This window comes from Pseudophryne corroboree, chromosome 6, assembly GCF_028390025.1.
Source record: "Pseudophryne corroboree isolate aPseCor3 chromosome 6, aPseCor3.hap2, whole genome shotgun sequence".
In the NCBI taxonomy this organism is placed as follows: domain Eukaryota; kingdom Metazoa; phylum Chordata; class Amphibia; order Anura; family Myobatrachidae; genus Pseudophryne; species Pseudophryne corroboree.
The window spans coordinates 267,289,826-267,310,131 of NC_086449.1; the positions used below are offsets into that span (position 1 = coordinate 267,289,826).

The 20,306-nt window shown below is 43.9% G+C and overlaps 1 protein-coding gene and 1 long non-coding RNA gene across 3 annotated transcripts in view; one reads left to right on the plus strand and one right to left on the minus strand.

Annotated features, from left to right (window-relative positions):
• LOC134932007 (uncharacterized) overlaps window positions 1-8,387 on the plus strand; it is a 72,290-nt gene extending 63,903 nt beyond the window's left edge. The window contains exon 2 of the long non-coding RNA XR_010179220.1: window positions 7,895-8,387. This is a non-coding gene — a long non-coding RNA (uncharacterized LOC134932007). The remainder of the gene's footprint in view (window positions 1-7,894) is intronic.
• LOC134932005 (transient receptor potential cation channel subfamily M member 7-like) overlaps window positions 1-20,306 on the minus strand; it is a 359,306-nt gene that overhangs the window by 287,127 nt on the left and 51,873 nt on the right. For both annotated transcript variants that reach the window (XM_063925995.1, XM_063925996.1), the window contains exons 2-3: window positions 8,135-8,259; window positions 7,872-8,043 (exon numbers count right to left, since the gene is read on the minus strand). In XM_063925995.1, coding sequence (XP_063782065.1) covers window positions 7,872-8,043; window positions 8,135-8,259 — 297 coding nt within the window. The remainder of the gene's footprint in view (window positions 1-7,871; window positions 8,044-8,134; window positions 8,260-20,306) is intronic.

The window sequence follows — 20,306 nt, forward strand, 5'->3', positions numbered from 1 at the left end:
GTTCTCTCTCTCTCGTTGTTGTTTTTTTCTCTCTCTCTTCTTTCTCATGTTCTCATAACGTTACAGATGGTATGTCACACATTAGTTGGACAAATGGTAATGCAAGATTTATTCTCCTTACAGAAAGATCGCTGGTTTGGAAGAAATATTGTATCACCGGAGTGTTCGGTTGGAAGACTGAGAGACAGCACCTTTGAGATGACAGCAGAACAAGAAGAACAACAAGACTAGAGAACTAATTATCGTAACAAGTTTCTCTCCCCCTCAAACTGTTTTTCTGTACCCCCATTACAAATTTCTCCTTTTCTCCTCCTGTAAGATGGACTCGCCTCAAGAGACTGTGATCCGTGTTTTCATGTTGACCCTGATGTTGACCAGAGCAGTCTGTTTCGGTGAGAGTACCAGTGAGGTCGAGAAAGGATCCAGAATGGGTTTCTCTGATGACTGAGACGAAGGTGTAAATTTCCAATAGCAGCACAATCACCAAGCAAAGGCGAGTACCGGAAACGATCTAGCAGCCATGTTATTTGTAAACATTGTGAAGGATTGTTAGCTGAAAAGAGAACTGTATCTGTAGACTCTGTGACAGTGTAGTAGAGGATGGGTGCATCAAGAAATGTCAGTCCAGTTTTAACATTAACATGGACCGGCACCCATTGAGTGACTATCACTCCTTAGTGGGTAAAGTGTTAAATCAGACAGATTGTTGGGTATGCTCTCAAGTACCTCAAGGCCATAGCAAATCAGGATTAGTACCATTCCCTTTAACGGTAGGGGAGGTACTTGAGCTAAGTGGTGGGAGGCCGGTGGACAGGAGGTTTAATATCTCCAGTCCTCCTAGTTTGAAGCTCCACCAATATCATGTGGATAGATCCCTAATATGTTTTAACATTTCCAATCCCCGAAAGCCGGGAAATTGGGAAGTGTCATGGAATAACAAAACCATGACCTTTTCATATAGAGCCGATAGAATGCCTACAGATACAGAGCTCATACGCCACATAGCCGGTAGTGGAAAATCTTTCCGATATAGGTATACCCTAGGAAGTAGGATCATGAGAGCTGGAGAAGTATCACCAGGATACTGGGCACAGATCGTACAAACTGATAGGTGTACTAAACAGATGGGAGAATTAGGGTTAGGAGAGTTCACATGGAAAATGTGTAACATGGTAATGACATATTCAGTCCCATATGTTCTCCCCGATGATGCATATTTCATATGCGGGAGAAAGGCGTATGAGCAGCTTGCCCCAAACTCAGAAGGATTATGTTATATTGGAAAAGTACTGCCTGAGGAAATGACTGTATCGCATACCAAAATGAAAGATATTCACCGTGGTGCCCAAGCTCCTTATACTCACACTCATTACGAGCACGTAGTTAAAAGGCAACTGACAGTAAGGGCAGAGCATCCAGCCTCTGACCTGATCCATGAATCCACCGGGATTCAGGTTCTACTCGCGTTAGACATCACTCGCACCGCCAGAGAAGTGTTGAATTATAGATACATATCTGCGCTTGCAAATTTATTAGACAATATCACTGAAATGTATGACGACACTTTTAAATATACCGGAAGGGAGCTCCAAGCTTATAAAACAGAACTGGTTCAGCATAGGATGGTTCTTAATTATCTCACGGCAGTAACAGGTGGATATTGTGTCACACTGGCAACGCAGTACAGCGTAAAATTCTGCACGTATATTACGAATAGCACCGAGGACCCGGTCGAGGTCATAGACCAAAAGATGGACGATATTCTCCAGTTAAAGTGGGAATTTCGCAAGAGACACAATCTCACCCTTGCTACTGTGGGTAATGAGCTGACCGGTTGGGTGTCATGGTTGAACCCGCGAAATTGGTTCTCTGGTTTAGGAGAATGGGCTCAAGGAGTTATAATGGATGTAGGGAAATTTCTTTTGTGTATCTTGGGTGTTGTCATATCGATTGGCTTGATATTTAGATGCGTTCAGGCTTTAACGAAGTGTAAACAAAGTACTAAGGTGATGAGTCTAAGGAGTGAGGACATTATAATTCCAATGGATTTGATTTATGACCCAACGATAGAGACAATGTTGCGATGAAAATGTGATTCTACGGTCCGTTTCTTTCACCCGTTTCTCCTTTGTTTTTCTCCAAGGTAAAAAGACCCGCTTGGAAGAGGATTTTGACAGCCTTGTATACAGACAACAGATGGACTAAAGAAGAAGTCTGACAACCTTGTACACAGACAACTGATGGACTATGCCATAGACCCCCATATCCCTAGTACTTTTAATTTTACGCTAGCCCAACACTTTTTGTAAGTCTATGGACATTGATACAGCTTTGCTTGCGTTTATTGGCAAAAGCACAAAGAGACTACAGTCAACATGTACATCAGACAAGACTTCAGACAAGACTTCAATCAACAAATGTATATTAACCTCACATAGAATATCACTGCATTTACCATAATTGTTTCTTATCTTCATCTCTGCAACCTTCAGGTAATGACACACATAGTCGATAGGGAATACAGGTACAGATATCAGCACTCACATATTCCCCCATTCATGTATCATCAACTAAAATGTGCTCCCCCATTTTGTTGCAACCAAAAGCCGAAAAGAGCTCGGTAAAGTTTGACAGCCCATCCACAGACCCTTAATACGGGATAAGAAGGAATTCAAATGTATACTTCGCAATACCTCGAAGCTTGATTTAAAACACGTACGGCACGATGATACATGACCCCCCAAACATGGATTCATACACACATGCTTCTGCTATCTCACTAGGTCATACCCTTTTCCTACCTTCTCCTTTCCTCCCCTACCCAATCATAGAAATGTATTTACACATGACATATATTTTTCTCTTTTTGAAATGTTTTAGAAAGTGGCAGTTATTGGTGACTGCCAAAGGGTGGACTGTCAAAGTCAGAAAAATATCACGCTACACACTGCCATATTTGCACCTCATGCGTGTCCCCGCTGCGTGTGCATGAGCTCTCCCGTGCGTGCGCATACTCGCTGTTGCGTGCACCCGCAGGCGCACGGTGTGCGCATTTACGGTAGAGTTTGTATGCGTCTAGCGTGCGACTCAATCGTTACATATTTTAACCATATAATGTATATTGTAGATTATGGTCCCTTTGATAGAATCTGAAAGTTTAGTTAATGTAGCATGTTCATAGACAAAGAGATCCCTCTTTGTTTGATACGAAGGGTCAGACAGGGGTTATACAGTGGTGTTTAGTATCCATCGGAAGAGTATTTAATTAGCAATATTCCGGTGTTGGTTTGAAGCGGATAACTCGCTCGTGCGAATAGTTATGGACATAAGAACTTTATGAACATTTACTGTATTTGCACTTTATTATCCATGCGGCGGGAAACCTAGTTTCCCACCCACCTGAGCAGTTGGAAATAGTCACAGCCCACCTGTATGAATCAACCTATGACCTTTTGTTATAATGCGAAGACGAATTCCTGTGTCCAATGAACAATAAGAATATAGGGACCATTGTACTGTATTTTGTGTAGGGTATAAAAGGACAAGCCGATCTGGGCCAGCTCTCTATTCTCTTCAACGGTTCTCGTTGCTGATAATCGGGAGCTGGATATCCAGAAGGCGCATGCGATTGTTTCCCTTTGTGCGTAAGTTTCTCTGCAATCATATTGTCTTTATTGTTATAAGCCATTCTCTCTCGTTCTCTCTCACTTTCTCTCTCTCTCTCTCTCCCCTTTTCCCCTTTAAAAGTAATTGTATCTTTATTGTATTTTATGTGTAGTTACTTGGTTAGATATTCTATGTTATTTTGGTAGTGTATAACTTGTATTGTATTATTCTTTTTGAACGTTCATTCATTTCCTTAAAAGGCGTTAGACCCTTAGACCGGTATTGTGTGTTCATTATATTGCAGAGGGTAATAGGAGCGTCTCTATCGCTCAAACAGCTTTAGTGTAAACAAGGTTAAGCAGCGTTATATAGCTACAGTGTTTCAATACAAGGTCTACAGTGTAAGAATATCCTTTCTGTGTGTTACATTCAAGGTCTACTGATTGTTATCTTGTGAGCGTCTGCGCCGCTCGTGATCTCCTCGTGGTCTCGAGCGTCCGCTACGCTGATAGCGTAGCATTACGGTAGTCGCTCACCTATAGTGTGCCCGATACCAACAGCGTATTCTCGCGAGCGTTTGTGTCGCTCGAGCGGCTCGCTCCCGATACAGCGTCCGCTACGCTAAGAGCGTACCCTTACGGTACCTCGTGCGCCAATTGCGTACTGTGTTCTTTAACCTTTTAGAGTGTTTTAAATAAGATAAATATTAGGCTTTATCAACTTGCAGGGGGCGTGCAAATGGTGGAAGGCGCTAGCTCTTCCCGTCCAGTGTTGGGAAGGTCAGGCATCGCAACCGACACAAGTGGACTCTCCTTGGGGATTTGTGATTTAGAAGAACGCACATTTTTTTGCTGTGCTTTTGCCAGCTTAAGTCTTTTCATTTTTCTAGCGAGAGGATGAGTGCTTCCATCCTCATGTGAATCTGAACCACTAGCCATGAACATAGGCCAGGGCCTCAGCCGTTCCTTGCCACTCCGTGTCGTAAATGGCATATTGGCAAGTTTACGCTTCTCATCAGATGCTTTCAATTTTGATTTTTGGGTCATTTTACTGAACTTTTGTTTTTTGGATTTTACATGCTCTCCACTATGACATTATGCATCGGCCTTGGCAGACGACGTTGATGGCATTTCATCGTCTCGGCCATGACTAGTGGCAGTAGCTTCAGCACGAGGTGGAAGTGGATCTTGATCTTTCCCTATTTTAACCTCCACATTTTTGTTCTCCATTTTTTAATGTGTGGAATTATATGCCAGTATCAATAGCAATGGCCTACTACTATATATACTGCGCACAACTGAAATGCACACAGGTATGGATGGATAGTATACTTGACGACACAGAGGTAGGTAGAGCAGTGGCCTTCCGTACCGTACTGCTATATATACTGGTGGTCACTATGTCAGCAAACTGCAAAACTAAAATGCACCACAGGTATAGAATCTAGATGGATAGTATACTTAATGACGACACAGAGGTAGGTACAGCAGTAGCCTTCCGTACCGTACTGCTATAAATAGTATACTGGTGGTCACTGTGTCAGCAAACTGCAAAACTAAAATGCACCACAGGTATAGAATGTAGATGGATAGTATACTTAATGACGACACAGAGGTAGGTACAGCAGTGGCCTTCCGTACCGTTCTGCTATATATAGTATACTGGTGGTCACTGTGTCAGCAAACTGCAAAACTAAAATGCACCACAGGTATAGAATGTAGATGGATAGTATACTTAATGACGACACAGAGGTAGGTACAGCAGTGGCCTTCCGTACCATACTGCTATATATAGTATACTGGTGGTCACTGTGTCAGCAAACTGCAAAACTAAAATGCACCACAGGTATAGAATGTAGATGGATAGTATACTTAATGACGACACAGAGGTAGGTACAGCAGTGGCCTTCCGTACCGTACTGCTATATATAGTACACTGGTGGTCACTGTGTCAGCAAACTGCAAAACTAAAATGCACCACAGGTATAGAATGTAGATGGATAGTATACTTAATGACGACACAGAGGTAGGTACAGCAGTGGCCTTCCGTACCGTACTGCTATATATAGTATACTGGTGGTCACTGTGTCAGCAAACTGCAAAACTAAAATGCACCACAGGTATAGAATGTAGATGGATAGTATACTTAATGACGACACAGAGGTAGGTACAGCAGTGGCCTTCCGTACCATACTGCTATATATAGTATACTGGTGGTCACTGTGTCAGCAAACTGCAAAACTAAAATGCACCACAGGTATAGAATGTAGATGGATAGTATACTTAATGACGACACAGAGGTAGGTACAGCAGTGGCCTTCCGTACCGTACTGCTATATATAGTTTACTGGTGGTCACTGTGTCAGCAAACTGCAAAACTAAAATGCACCACAGGTATAGAATGTAGATGGATAGTATACTTAATGACGACACAGAGGTAGGTACAGCAGTGGCCTTCCGTACCGTACTGCTATATATAGTATACTGGTGGTCAGTGTGTCAGCAAACTGCAAAACTAAAATGCACCACAGGTATAGAATGTAAATGGATAGTATACTTAATGACGACACAGAGGTAGGTACAGCAGTGGCCTTCCGTACCGTACTGCTATATATAGTATACTGGTGGTCACTGTGTCAGCAAACTGCAAAACTAAAATGCACCACAGGTATAGAATGTAGATGGATAGTATACTTAATGACGACACAGAGGTAGGTACAGCAGTGGCCTTCCGTACCGTACTGCTATATATACTGGTGGTCACTGTGTCAGCAAACTGCACAACTGAAATGCACCACAGGTATAGAATCTAGATGGATAGTATACCTAATGACGACACAGAGGTAGGTACAGCAGTGGCCTACTGTACCGTAATGCTATATATTATATACTGGTGGTCACTGGTCAGCAAAACTCTGCACTGTACTCCTCCTATATAATATTATACTGGTGGTCCCCAGTCCCCACAATAAAGCAGCACACTGAGTACAGATATGGAGTGTTTTTCAGGCAGACAACGTATACTGGTGGTCACTGTCAGCAAAACTCTGCACTGTACTCCTGCTATATAATACAGCTGCTCCCCAGTCCCCACAATTAAGCAGTGTGAGCACAGATATATGCAGCACACTGAGCACAGATATGGAGCGTTTTTTTCAGGCAGAGAACGGATAACTGGTGGTCACTGATCAGCAAAACTCTGCACTGTACTCCTCCTATATTATACAGCTGCTCCCCAGCCATCCCCACAATTAAGCAATAATGCACAATCAAGTTCAACAATAACGGAGAGGACGCCAGCCACGTCCTCTCCCTAACATTTCCAATGCACAAGTGAAAATGGCGGCGACGCGCGGCTGCTTATATAGAATCCGAATCTCGCGAGAATCCGACAGCGGGATGATGACGTTCGGGCGCGCTCGGGTTAACCGAGCCATGCGGGAGAATCAGAGTATGGCTCGGACCCGTGTAAAAAGGGTGAAGTTCGGGGGGGGTTCGGTTTCAGAGAAACCGAACCCGCTCATCACTAAATTGAATACTCACATGTGTGAGAAGGCACGGACTGCTACATCTAATAATTAATGCATGAAGTGCTTGGCTAATAACTAAAGTACATGGACTACCTCAGTATTAACATCAGTTATTAAGTATAGATATGGATACATTTCATATCTTTTTATAAGAGGAGCAACTTATTATCTTTTATTATATGTGTATGTTTTTATAGTGGTGTATATGATACTGGCCGGTATCAATGTGATGTGTATATATATATAATTGTATTAAAATCTACATCAGATTGAAGTAGCGCATTCTCATTGTTTTGTGCAAAAAACTTTTTTCTTCTATTCAATGTTTGAGAAATGATTTATTCAAAATCACTACACTGTTTGTCATGAGGTTATCAGCACCTGTTTAATATATTTGTAGTTCCTATTACTGCCTCACAGTGCTGAGGTCTTGGGTTCAATTCAATGTGTGTGTGTCTGTGAGTGTGTCTGTGAGTGTGTGTGTGTGTGTGCGTGTGTGTGTGTGTGTGTGTGTGTGTGTGTGTGTGTGTGTGTGTGTGTGTGTGTGTGTGTTTGTGCTAAGTAGGAAATATAGATTGCAAGCTCCACATGGGCAGGGACTGATGTAAATTACTTTTCTGTGTAAAGTGCCTTGGAATATGAGTGCACTATATAAGTAACTGCTAATAATTTTTCTAAATTCACCATAGAGGATCATTCTACTTTAAAAACCTACTACAATCTCAGAGCTACTCACTTGCATGTATTTGTTTTTGACAGATTCTACTTTCTAACTCTCTTCGTATGTGAACTTCTGCTCCGTGCCGTCCAACTGTGCCGTCGTCCACCAAGATGAAGTGGGTATGGAGGCTATTGAGGACATGGAACTTGCTGAGTGGGTTCATCAGAGTTTGGTATGGAGCTACAACCTTGAAGAAAACAAAGCACAGTGAAAGTTAAAAGTATAAGAAGAAAACATCTTAAAAGACATGAAAAAGATAAAAAGAAATGTTGCATTACATCTCTTCCGATAAGATCTTGTCTACCATCAATTATTCCCCATGGGGTTATTCCGACAACACAGATCTTATGGCACAACTGGGAAGCATGTTCCTTCAAAGCATCTCCAATGTGTTCTGTGACCCCTATGTTCAACAAGAAAACAGACATATAACAAAACTTTTTAATGGCAGTTTGTCACCTTCCATCAAAATGCAACTTTTTGTTTAAATTAATGTCACAACATTGATATTATTATATCGAAGACACTGAATAGTCTGGTTATGTGATATTATCACCATAATCTAAACCTATGGGGAATATCATGTTACAGGGACATAACACCAGCGCCAGTTAAAGACTAAGGTCAACAAGTTAACTGACTTGTACCATCTACAGCAATATGTACAGTCAGTTTAAAGAACCTCCAAATGCTGCAGTACTGGATAAAGAATGACCTGGATCCCTGTAAATTTATTATGGGAGATCATTTATGGTTTATGGATGCAGCTAGTAATAAGCAATTCTGGGTAGCAATAAGGAATAATGCTTATGATAAAATGAACCCTGGTATATAAGTGTTTTTGAGTGGTAGATTATAAAATTCACCTCTACTGGGACAGAGACTCATGTGAATCATGGGCGTATCTATAATGGTCACAACATACCCTGCGTATGTTGTGTACACAGGCTCCTGAGTCCAGGGAGGCCCACACTGCACACCTGACACCAGTGGTGCAAGTAGAAAAAATGTCTAACGGGTACTGTGTGCGTGCGCTAAAGGCGCGCGCGGTAAAAAATGGGTGTGGCCAAATACCACATGGGGCGTGGCCAATGAAAATGGGGGCGTGATACACATACGGGGGGAGGGGCAGATACACATATGACCCCAATAGTGCCAGATACAAGTTGCCCCACAGTGCCAGATATACATTGCCCCACAGTGCCAGATATACATTGCCCCACAGTGCCAGATACACATTGCTACACAGTGCCAGATATACATTGCCCCACAGTTCCAGATATACATTGCCCCACAGTGCCAGATACACATTGCTTCACAGTGCCAGATATGCCCCCAGTGCCAGATACACATTGCTTCACAGTGCCAGATACACATTGCCCCACAGTGCCAGATATACATTGCCCCACAGTGCCAGATATACATTGCTTCACTGTGCCAGATACACAAATGCCCCCAGAGTGCCAGATACACATTGCTTCACAGTGCCAGATACACATTTCCCACAGTGCCAGATACAAAAATGCCCCCACTGTGTCAGATATACATTGCCCCCCAGTGCCAGATACAGAAATGCACCCACAGTGCCAGATATGCCCCCAGTGCCAGATACAGAAATGCCCCCAGTGCCAGATACACAAGTCCCCCCAGTGCCAGATATGCCCCCAGTGCCAGATACACATGTCCCCCCAGTGCCAGATACACATGTCCCCCCAGTGCCAGATATGCCCTCAGTGTCAGATATGCCCCAGTGCCAGATACACATGTCCCCCCATTGCCAGATATGCCCCCAGTGCCAGATATCCCCCATTGCCAGATATGCCCCCAGTGCCAGATATGCCCTCAGTGTCAGATATGCCCCCAGTGCCAGATACACATGTCCCCCCATTGCCAGATATGCCCCCAGTGCTAGATATACATGCCCCCCAGTGCCAGATACACATATTTCCGCAGTGCCACATATGCCCCCAGTGCCAGATACATATGTCCCCGCAGTGCCACATGTCCCCAGTGCCAGATACACATGTCCCCCTTTTGCCAGATATGCCCCCCAGTACCAGATTTGCCCCCAGTGCCAGATACACATGTCCCCCCTTTGCCAGATATGCCCCCAGTGCCAGATATGCCCTCAGTGCCAGTTATACATGCCCCCATTGCCAGATATGCCCCCAGTGCCAGGTATACATGCCCCATTGCCAGATATACATGCCCCCAGTGCCAGATACACATGTCCCCCCTTTGCCAGATATGCCCCCAGTGCCAGGTATACATGCCCCCATTGCCAGATATACATGCCCCCAGTGCCAGGTATGCCCCCAGTGCCAGGTATACATGCCCCCATTGCCAGATATACATGCCCCCCAGTGCCAGGTATACATGCCCCCATTGCCAGATATACATGCCCCCAGTGCCAGGTATGCGCTCCCCTGCTCACCGCTGCTGTCTTGTGTGTGAGGGGAGGCGTCCTCAGTGTCCGGCGGGTGGCGGGTGCGGCTGTGTCTGTTCAATTCAGCGCCGATCCATGAGCCAATCAAAGCTCGCGGTCCGGCAGCCTTGGCTGCCAATCCGCGAGCTCTGATTGGCTCACCGGTGGCGCTGAATTAAACGAAGACACTGAGGGGCAGGAGAGGCGCAGGCTGCGCTAGTTCCCTTCGTAAAGCTTAGCTTAGCGTCTAGTTCCCTTCGTAAAGAGGACCTTTGCTGTGCGGTGCACGATGACATCATCGCGCACCGCACAGTAAAGGACCTCTCCACGAAGGGAAACTAGACGCGTACAGCGGCAGCGGGGGGGGGGGGGGCAGCAGCCAGTGGCAGCAGGCGGGCAGTGGGGGGCACACAGCAGCAGCAGATCTTGCCCTGGTGCGGCGCCCTCCGGAAGGCGGCGCCCCGGGCAAAAGTCCTGCTTGCCCGTGGCAAGATCTGCTACTGGGTCCACTAGTAGCCATGGGCACTCTAAGAATTTGATAGTGTGGGCTGGCTCCTCCCTCTATGCCCCTCCTACCAGAATCAGTTTAGAAAATGTGCCCGGAGGAGCCGGTCATGCTGAAGGAAGCTCCTAAAGAGTTTTCTGCATTTATTTTAAATGTTTGTTATTTTCAGGCAGGGCTGGTTGGCACCAGCCTGCCTGCTTCGTGGGACTTAGGGGGGGGGGGGGGAACGGCCCAACCTCTTGAAGGGTTAATTGTCCCGTTCCCTGCTGACAGGACACTGAGCTCCTGAGGGAACTATTCGCAAGCCCCAACACGGCGAGTGTACATTCCCACAGCACGCCGCCACCCCTAACAGAGCCAGAAGAATGAAGAGTGGTGAGTACTGAGTCGGCGTCCCTGTTAGCGAGGCACAGGCCATTATGGCAGCACGAGGGTACGGAGATGCATGGCTTCTCAATGTGGCGGAATGTGTCTCCGGACACAGTACACAACAGCGTCTCTGTATACTGTATATAGTACCCAGACTGGCAAACACAGCCTTAAAACTGTTCTGCTCCAATTTAAGCACAAAAATTACCTCAGCCAGAATTAAAAAAACAAGAAGACCGTGCTCCATTGAAGGGGCGGGGCATCACTATGAGAGGATCCAGGAGCTCACCAGCGCCATTTTCCCTCTGCAGTGGACACAGACGCTGACTGACAGGGGCGCGCAGCTCCTCCGGTGTGACTCCAAATTACCTCAGCAGTACCAGGGGGTCATAGCAGGGGGGAGCGATTATTAGTGTACTAAGTCCCCTATCAGATGTGAGGAATCTTATTTTAATGTAAAAAAGAAGTCCTCAGTCACTTTTCCTGAGTCAAAGGAACTGAGTACCCTGTTTAAAGAACTATGGGTTAATCCCTAAAAGGTTGCTCTCATCTTTTCCTTTTCCTTTGGAAGATAGGAAAAAATGGGAAAATCCGCCCATAGTGGACGCATCAGTCTCTAGGCTGTCACAAAAGAGTGTATTGCCTGTCCCTGGTGCAGCCTCCCTAAAAAACACAGCTGATCATAAAATTGAGACCACACTCAATTTATTGTACACAGCTGCTGGGGTGGCCCAAAGACCCACTACTGCATGTGCGTGGATCACAAAAGCCATTGCTAAATGGTCAGGTAACCTAATTGAGGGGTTAGATTCCTTGCCTAGGGGGGATGTTGTTTTACTCCCGCAGCATATACAGGACTCTGTGAACTTTATGGTGGAGGCCATAAAAGAGATAGGCTTGCTTAACGCACGCACCACCACTATGGCAGTGTCGGCACGCAGGGGTTTGTGGCTACGCAAGTGGACTGCTGATGCGGACTCCAGGAAAGGCGTGGAAGGCCTACCATTCATGGGAGAGGCCTTGTTTGGAGATGAACTAGACAAATGGATCTCCAAAGCCACTGCGGGTAAGTCTACGTCTCTTCCTTCTGCAGCTCCCCCAAGCAAGAAGACCTATTCAGCTTCTAAGTTGCAGTCCTTTCGGACGACCAAGTTCAAGGGCAAACCCAGAGGTGCTTCTACGTCCTCCAGCGGAGCAAGAGGTAAACCACGCAAACCAGCAACTGCAGGCACTCACGAACAGAGCTCAGGCTCTGCTTCCTCAAAGCCTTCAGCATGACGGTGGACCGCAATGCCTGGAAGGCTGTCAGGTGGGAGCCTGACTACGATTCTTCAGTCAGATCTGGTCAAGTTCGTGCCGTGTTTCTTGGGTCATGGATCTTATTTCCCAGGGCTACAGACTGGAGTTCCAAGAGCTCCCACCTCACAGATTCTTCAAATCAGGCTTACCAGTTTCACAAGAGGCAAGTATAACTTTATAGCATGCCATCCAAAAACTGGTACAGACTCAAGTCATTGTTCCAGTTCCACCTCATCTGCAAAACAAGGGGTACTATTCCAACCTGTTTGTAGCACCGAAGCCGGACGGTTTGGTAAGGCCAATTCTGAACCTCAAGTCGTTTAACCCGTGCTTATGAGTGTTCAAATTCAAGATGGAGTCTCTGAGAGTGGTAATCTCAGGTCTGGAGGAGGGGGAATTCCTAGTGTCTCTGGATATCAAGGATGCGTACCTTCACATTCCGATCTGGCCGCCTCATCAGGCTTACCTACGGTTTGCACTGCAGGTCTATCACTACCAGTTCCAGGCCCTGCCATTTGGTCTCTCCACAGCACCGAGGGTGTTCACCAAGGTGATGGCAGAGATGATGTTTCTACTTCGCAAACAAGGAGTGAACATAATTCTATACCTGGACGATCTCCTGATAAAAGCACTGTCCAGGGAAAGGTTGCTGGACAGCATTGGTCTCTCAACCAAACTCCTCCAGGATCACGGGTGAATTCTGAACCTTCCAAAATCTCACCTGGAGCCAACACAGAGGCTTCCATTACTGGGAATGATACTGGACACAGAGTCGCAGAAAGTGTTCCTTCCGTTGGAAAAGGCATTGGTAATCCAGTCGATGGTTCGGGATGGCCTAAAGCCAACCTGGATACCGTACATCTATGCATTCGCCTTCTGGGGAAAATGGTGGCCGCTTACGAGGTGCTTCAATATGGAAGGTTTCAAGCAAGACCCTTCCAGCTCGATCTGTTGGACAAATGGTCTGGATCACATCTTCACTTGCACCAGAGGATCCATCTGTCGCCAAAAGCCAGGATCTCCCTTCTGTGCTGGCTACAGACTTCTCACCTCATTGAGGGTCGCAAGTTCGGAATTCAGAACTGGATTCTGTTAACCACAGACGCAAGACTCAGAGGTTGGGTAGTAGTCACCCAGGGGGTGCAGTTTCAAGAAAGATGGTCAAGTCAGGAAGTCATCCTTTCAATCAACATTCTGAAACTCAGGGCCATATACAATGCCCTTCTGAAGGCCTCACATCTTCTTCAAGATCAGGCCATTCAGGTCCAGTCGTACAACGTGACGGTGGTGACGTACATAAACCGACAGGGCGAAACGAAAAACAGAGCAGCAATGTTGGTGGTGTCAAGAATTCTCCTCTGGGCAGAAAAAAACGCTGTGGCGTTGTCAGCGGTCTTCATTCCAGGAGTAGACAACTGGGAAGCAGACTTCCTCAGCAGACACGACCTGTACCCGGAAGTGTTCAGGTGCATGACACGTCGATGGGGATATCCACAGATCGAAATTATGGCCTCTCGTCTCAACAAGAAGCTTAGGCGGTATTGCTCCAGGTTGAGAGACCCACAGGCAGTGGCGGTAGACACCCTGATGACTCCATGGGTCTTTCAGATGGTGTATGTGTTTCCTCCACTTCCTCTGTTCCCAAGAATTCTAAAGCGAATAAAAAGGGAAAAGGTTCAAGCAATACTCATTGCTCCGGACTGGCCAAGAAGGACCTGGTACGCAGACCTTCTGGATATGCTCCTTAAAGATCCATGGCCTCTACCTCTTCGTGAGGATCTTCTGCAACAGGGCCCGTTCGTCTATCTGGACTTACTGCGGCTACGTTTGATGGTATGGAAGTTGAATGGCTGATTCTAGTCAGGAAAGGGATCCCTAACAAGGTTATCCCGACTATGATCCAACCTGGAAGGGGGTAACGTCTAAGCATTACCATCGTATTTGGAAGAAATACGTCTCTTGGTGTGAGAGCAGAAATTATTCTGCGGTGGAATTTCATCTGGGATGTTTCCTGCAGGTGTGGATGTGGGCCTAGGTCTCGTCTCCATAAAAGTCCAGATTTCGGCCTTGGCCATTTTCTTTCAAAGACAATTGGCTTCTCTCCCTGAGGTCCAGACTTTCTTGAAAGGTGTTCTGCACATCCAACCTCCCTTTGTGCCTCCCATGGCACCTTGGGATCTCAATGTGGTGTTGCAGTTTAACCAGTCGGACTGGTTTGAACCGTTACAGGAGGTGGACATAAAATATCTTACGTGGAAGACCGTCACTGTCATCAGCAAGACATGTGTCGGGGCTGGGGTTTTGTCTCACATTAGTCCCTATTTAAATTTCCATGAGGACAGAGCTGAACTCGGTACTCGTCAGCAATTTCTTCCTAAAATGGTGTCTGCATTTCACATCAACTAACCTATTGTGGTTCTGGTTGTTACCGACACCTCTGCTACTTCAAAGTCTTTGGATGTTGTGAGGGCTTTGAAGGTGTATGTAAAGCGAAGCTCGTCACAGAAAATCGGACTCGCTTATATGATCCCAATAAAATTGGGTGTTCTGCTTCGAAGCAGACAATTGCATGCTGGATCAGGCTTACTATCCAGCATGCTTATTCCATGACAGGTTTGCCATGTCCAAAATCTGTACAGGCCCACTCTACTAGGTCAGTGGGTTCTTCCTGGGCGGCTGCCCGGGGTGTCTCGGCTGTACAGCTCTGCTGAGCAGCTACTTGGTCAGGTTTGAACACGTTTGCTAAGTTCTACAAGTTCGATACTTTGGACTTTGAGGACCTTCAGTTTGGTCAATCAGTTCTGCAGGAACCTCAGCACACTCCCACCCAGTTTGGGAGCTTTGGTACATCCCCATGGTGCTAAATGGACTCCAGTATCTTCTAGGACGTAAGAGAAAATAGGATTTTAATTACCTACTGGTAAATCCTTTTCTCGTAGTCCATAGAAGATACTGGGTGCCCGCCCGGTGCTTCGTTTTTCCTGCACTGTTACTTAATTAAGTAATGTTGGTTCAGCCGTTGCTGTTTCAGTTTCAAGTTTGGTTAGCTTGGCTTTCCTCTTGTTGTGTGTGCTGGTTCGGAATTTCACCACTATCCTTATCTATCCTTCTCTCAAAGTATGTCCCTCTCCTCGGGCACAGTTTCCTAGACTGAGTCTGGTAGGAGGGGCATAGAGGGAGGAGCCAGCCCACACTATCAAATTCTTAAAGTGCCCATGGCTCCTAGTGGACCCGTCTATACCCCATGGTACTAAATGGAACCCCAGTATCCTCTACGGACTACGAGAAAAGGATTTACCGGTAGGTAATTAAAATCCTATTTTTCCCATTGTCGCTGGCAAGAAAACCCAGTGAAATATACAGGTTAAAAACAATAGAACATCGACACACATACATTTATATTGTGCTTGAAAAATAAAGAGTGTTTTAAAAAAAACACAGTATCTGTCTGTTATGTCTCAATCTTTTATCCTATTAATGAGTTGCCGATTTAGAGATGTTACACATACAGACTGAGGAGAAAAATAAGTTCCCAATTTAAGCTGATAATGGATTTTATAGATAGCTAACAATGGTGTGTTCAACCTTTTTTGGATATGAACATCAATGTATATATTCAACTTACTGTATATCAATGACGATAATAATGGCCGTATTCTCTTATTGATTATATATGATACAGTCAGACTATTTGTGATCTTCAGATTAGAATATAACTTTCAGACATCCATGATAGATATCCCCTTCAAGGCACTCCTGTGTAAGTATAACCTGCTAATTACCTACTTACAAATAGGACAAACCTATTATGCAGGAACAAAGGTATACTTGATAAGGGATTAATAATAAAACATGCTATAAATAGTTTTCCCAACGTTTTGGAGTAATTTACTGCTTGCCTTATATTTGGCAATATATCCCATCAAGGTTTAAGGTAAAGTTATACAGGTCTTTATAATAATTAATTTTACAAAGGAAAAGGGGGGATGGGAAAACTACTGCACTAGTACCGTATTCTAAATTGAACAATGAAGAAACCCCAACTTACAATTCATAACAATTCCTTGGGGTAAATTTACTAAGATGGGTGTTCTATTTAAGATGAGATGTTGCCCATAGCAACCAATCAGATTCCAGATATTATCTTCTAGAAGGTGCTAGATAAATGAGAAGTAGAATCTGATTGGTTGCTATGGGCAACATCCCATCTTAAATAGAACTCTCATCTTAGTAAATTTACCCCCTTGTCTTATGTATCAACTAGGGGTGCTGCCACACATATATTGTTGCCAATATATATAGATAGGTTTTGGAACAAGGAAGAAAAGATTGGTCTTAGGTGGCGCACTAATACAAATGATTTTACATTTAAAATATAACTTTTATTTCATATACTTAAAAAGCCTGTAACTGTGAAATATTAAAATAAATTAAAGGACAAGTGAAAGACAAAGTGCATCCTCCATGTCCGTAACAACAGAAGATCAAGTCATGGTGAATATATTGGAGGAATTAGAATCAGGGATTGAACAACCTCCCGACCCTTCCCCATATGATCCCCATAAAATTAAGAATAAGTAATCCTTTTTCCCGGACTTTAAAATTTCCCCCTCAGCAAAAGTGTTCTATGATTTAGTTTCTAGGGACCTCGATCTCATGTTCACACAAAAACATCCATTCCAATCAGGCGCTGACAATTTAGCAAAAGGAGAAAGAGAGGCACTACAGGAGATCATGAAATGGCATGACATTATAATCAAGCCCTCTGATAAAGGGGGCAATATAGTTTTGTGGCCTAGGAACATGTATGTAGCAGAACTGAGAAAACAGCTAAATGATGCTAGTTGTTATAAGCCATTAATCTTTAATCCCACGAAAAACTTCCTCTGTCTTTATAATTCCATCATTTCGAGAGCACATCATGATGGTGTAATTAAGAAAAAGGATTTTGACTTCCTTAAAACAGAGAATACAAGAGTTGCAACATTGTACCTGTTGCCCAAGGTACACAAGAATGACCGGACCCCTCCTGGGAGACCCATTGTCTCTGGTGTGGGGAGCCTCACGGAAAAGGCAAGCACCTTTGTAGACCAATATTTGAGCAGCATGTGCTGACACTGCCTTCCTACACCAGGGACACTATGGATGTGTTAAAGAAGTTGCAGGACATGATAGTGAGTAAGGGTACATGGCTTGCCACTTACGACATTGGAAGCCTGTACACAAGTATCGACCACAATAAGGGAGTGGCAGCCGTTAAATACTTTTTGGACATGGGAACTCATCGCGAGTTCAATGACTTCTTAATCTCCCTATTAGAATTCATACTAACAAAAAACTACTTCATCAGCGAAGAGAAATTCTACCTCCAGGTTAGAGGGACAGCGATGGGGACGGCTTGTGCCCCATAGTACGCCAACCTCTACCTGGGATGGTGGGAGAGGGAGCATGCATTTAATGAAACCTTGGAGAGATATACGCAACACATCCTCCTACACCTCCGTTACATCGATGATGTCCTGATAATTTGGGAGGAAGAGGAGGAACTCTTGGACGATTTTATCACCATTCTTAATCATAATGACCTCAATCTGAAATTGACGGGAGAGAAGGACCAGAGAGAAATTAATTTTCTGGACCTGAGTATCAGGATAGAGATGGATGGAAGTATCAGCACTGATGTATTCAGGAAAAAGACGGCAACAAATAGCATCTTACACTTTAACAGCTCTCACTTACCTGCAACTATCAAAGCATTTCCCAAGGGGGAATTACTCCGTACAAAGAGGAACTGCTCAAGTACGACAACATACTCTGAACGTGAGAAACAAGTATGTGATCGACTTAAAAAGCGAGGATACAGTAACAGATGTATAAAATCTGCTGTTAGTAGTGTCAAAACCTATACGAGAGACTCTCTCCTGACCCCCAAAGTAAAACATCAAAGCGAAGAACCAGTAAGATTCGTTAGTACATTCAATCCACAATGGAGGAGGATTAATGGAATCCTACAGAAACACTGGCCAACTTCACATACTGATGAGATCTTGAAGCAAGTGTTACCGGATAGAGTGCAAAGTAGTTGGAGGAGATCCAAAAACCTACGGGACTTGGTTGTCCGAAGTCATCTCACAACCCCTACCAGATCATTGTACAATAAGAAAGGGTCCTATCAATGTGGCCACTGTAAAGCATGCCAATACATGATAGTAAAACAATCCTATATAGATAAATTCGGCAAGAAGTGGCTGATTAAAAATTTCATCAGTTGCACCACTATGGGTGTGGTTTACCATCTGGAATGCCCTTGTGGCAAAAGATATATAGGTAAAACCATTCGACCATTAAAAGTACGGATTCTGGAGCATGCTAATAGCATTAAATATGCAAAACAGGATGCGAGAAGATTTAAGACCTTGACACCAGTGGCCAAACATTTCTTACAACAACATGGAGGTGAAACTGGAGGGTTGAAAGCATATGGCATGCAACGCATCCAACTGGGTATTAGGGGAGGTGACCTGGACAATGAGCTGTTAAAATTAGAAACCAAATTAATCTTCTTGATGGACAGCATGCATCCAGTGAGGTTGAATGAATATAACAGCTATCTCCCATTTCTTTGAAGAACATTCTATGAATTAATAAGATGTACAAGTTGTTTTATTTTATTCACAGAAGTAACAGTCCTAACTCAGTTCAGCTATAGAAAACACACATTAGGGACAAAATTGAGGTTATAATACTTATCCTGTGGATAGGTCCCAGCCCAAGTATAGACAGATATGGTGCAATGGAAAAAAGCAAGGATTATTGCTACAATAACTCATAATAATCCATGAACTGCGCTCAGTGACAATCACCATGTAAACACAAAAAAGGGGCTTCATCCAAGATTCCCTAATACTGGACACTTACCGTTGATGTTAGACTGTGTGATTTCATGGTGAAAATAATTATGTAAGTACAATTGTATACAAGCATCATAAATAAACAGCGCAATTAAACTCATCATAAGTGAAATGATAGGTTATAGTCATGATGAAATTTAACAAATTATATAGTGGAATACACATGTTGGAACCATGCTTAAGAGGTGGTATATAATGTATAACTATCCACATTATGACAGATGAATCTGTAAAATAATATCTATATCTATACTACTCCAAGTCTCTTGAGACACAATATGATGATATGAATAAGATCAACCAGGACCGATGCACAGTGAATAGGCAGTGGGTTGGAATTTTTTATTGAGGATTATAAATCTGCTAATAAAGGAATATGCCATGTCATATCACACATTTGAATCATATCTATATGTTTCACTGTACACACTTCACGTTTATTAATTCATTCATATATCACACACGTAATGAATAACTGCACAACATCAATGGCACTATCATACATTTTAATAATTATTCATGACACTTCAACTTACACACCCTGAAATTTAACATAATCACTGTTTAATTGAGTTCATATTAATTATATATAATTATTATTCACAAGGGCACGGTTTTCACATATTATTTACACTTTTGGACTTTGTTTTTTGCACATTATATTTTTTCTTACTATTTTCACAAATCTGACGTCACGCCCCTTGTGGACACCTATACTCTTTGTCACATTAATACAAGATACTGTGTATGAGATTAAAATACACAAGATTAACAGAGATACACATAAATATTATTTATAATGAACCCCTGGTGGAAGGGTGAACGAATTTCCTCGTAATTCACTGCAGTGTATGGAATATGAACTCCAATATGAGCACTACTAACTTAATCTGTTCACAGAAATGATAAAGCAGAGTCCAGAACGATAGAGATCTAATGTC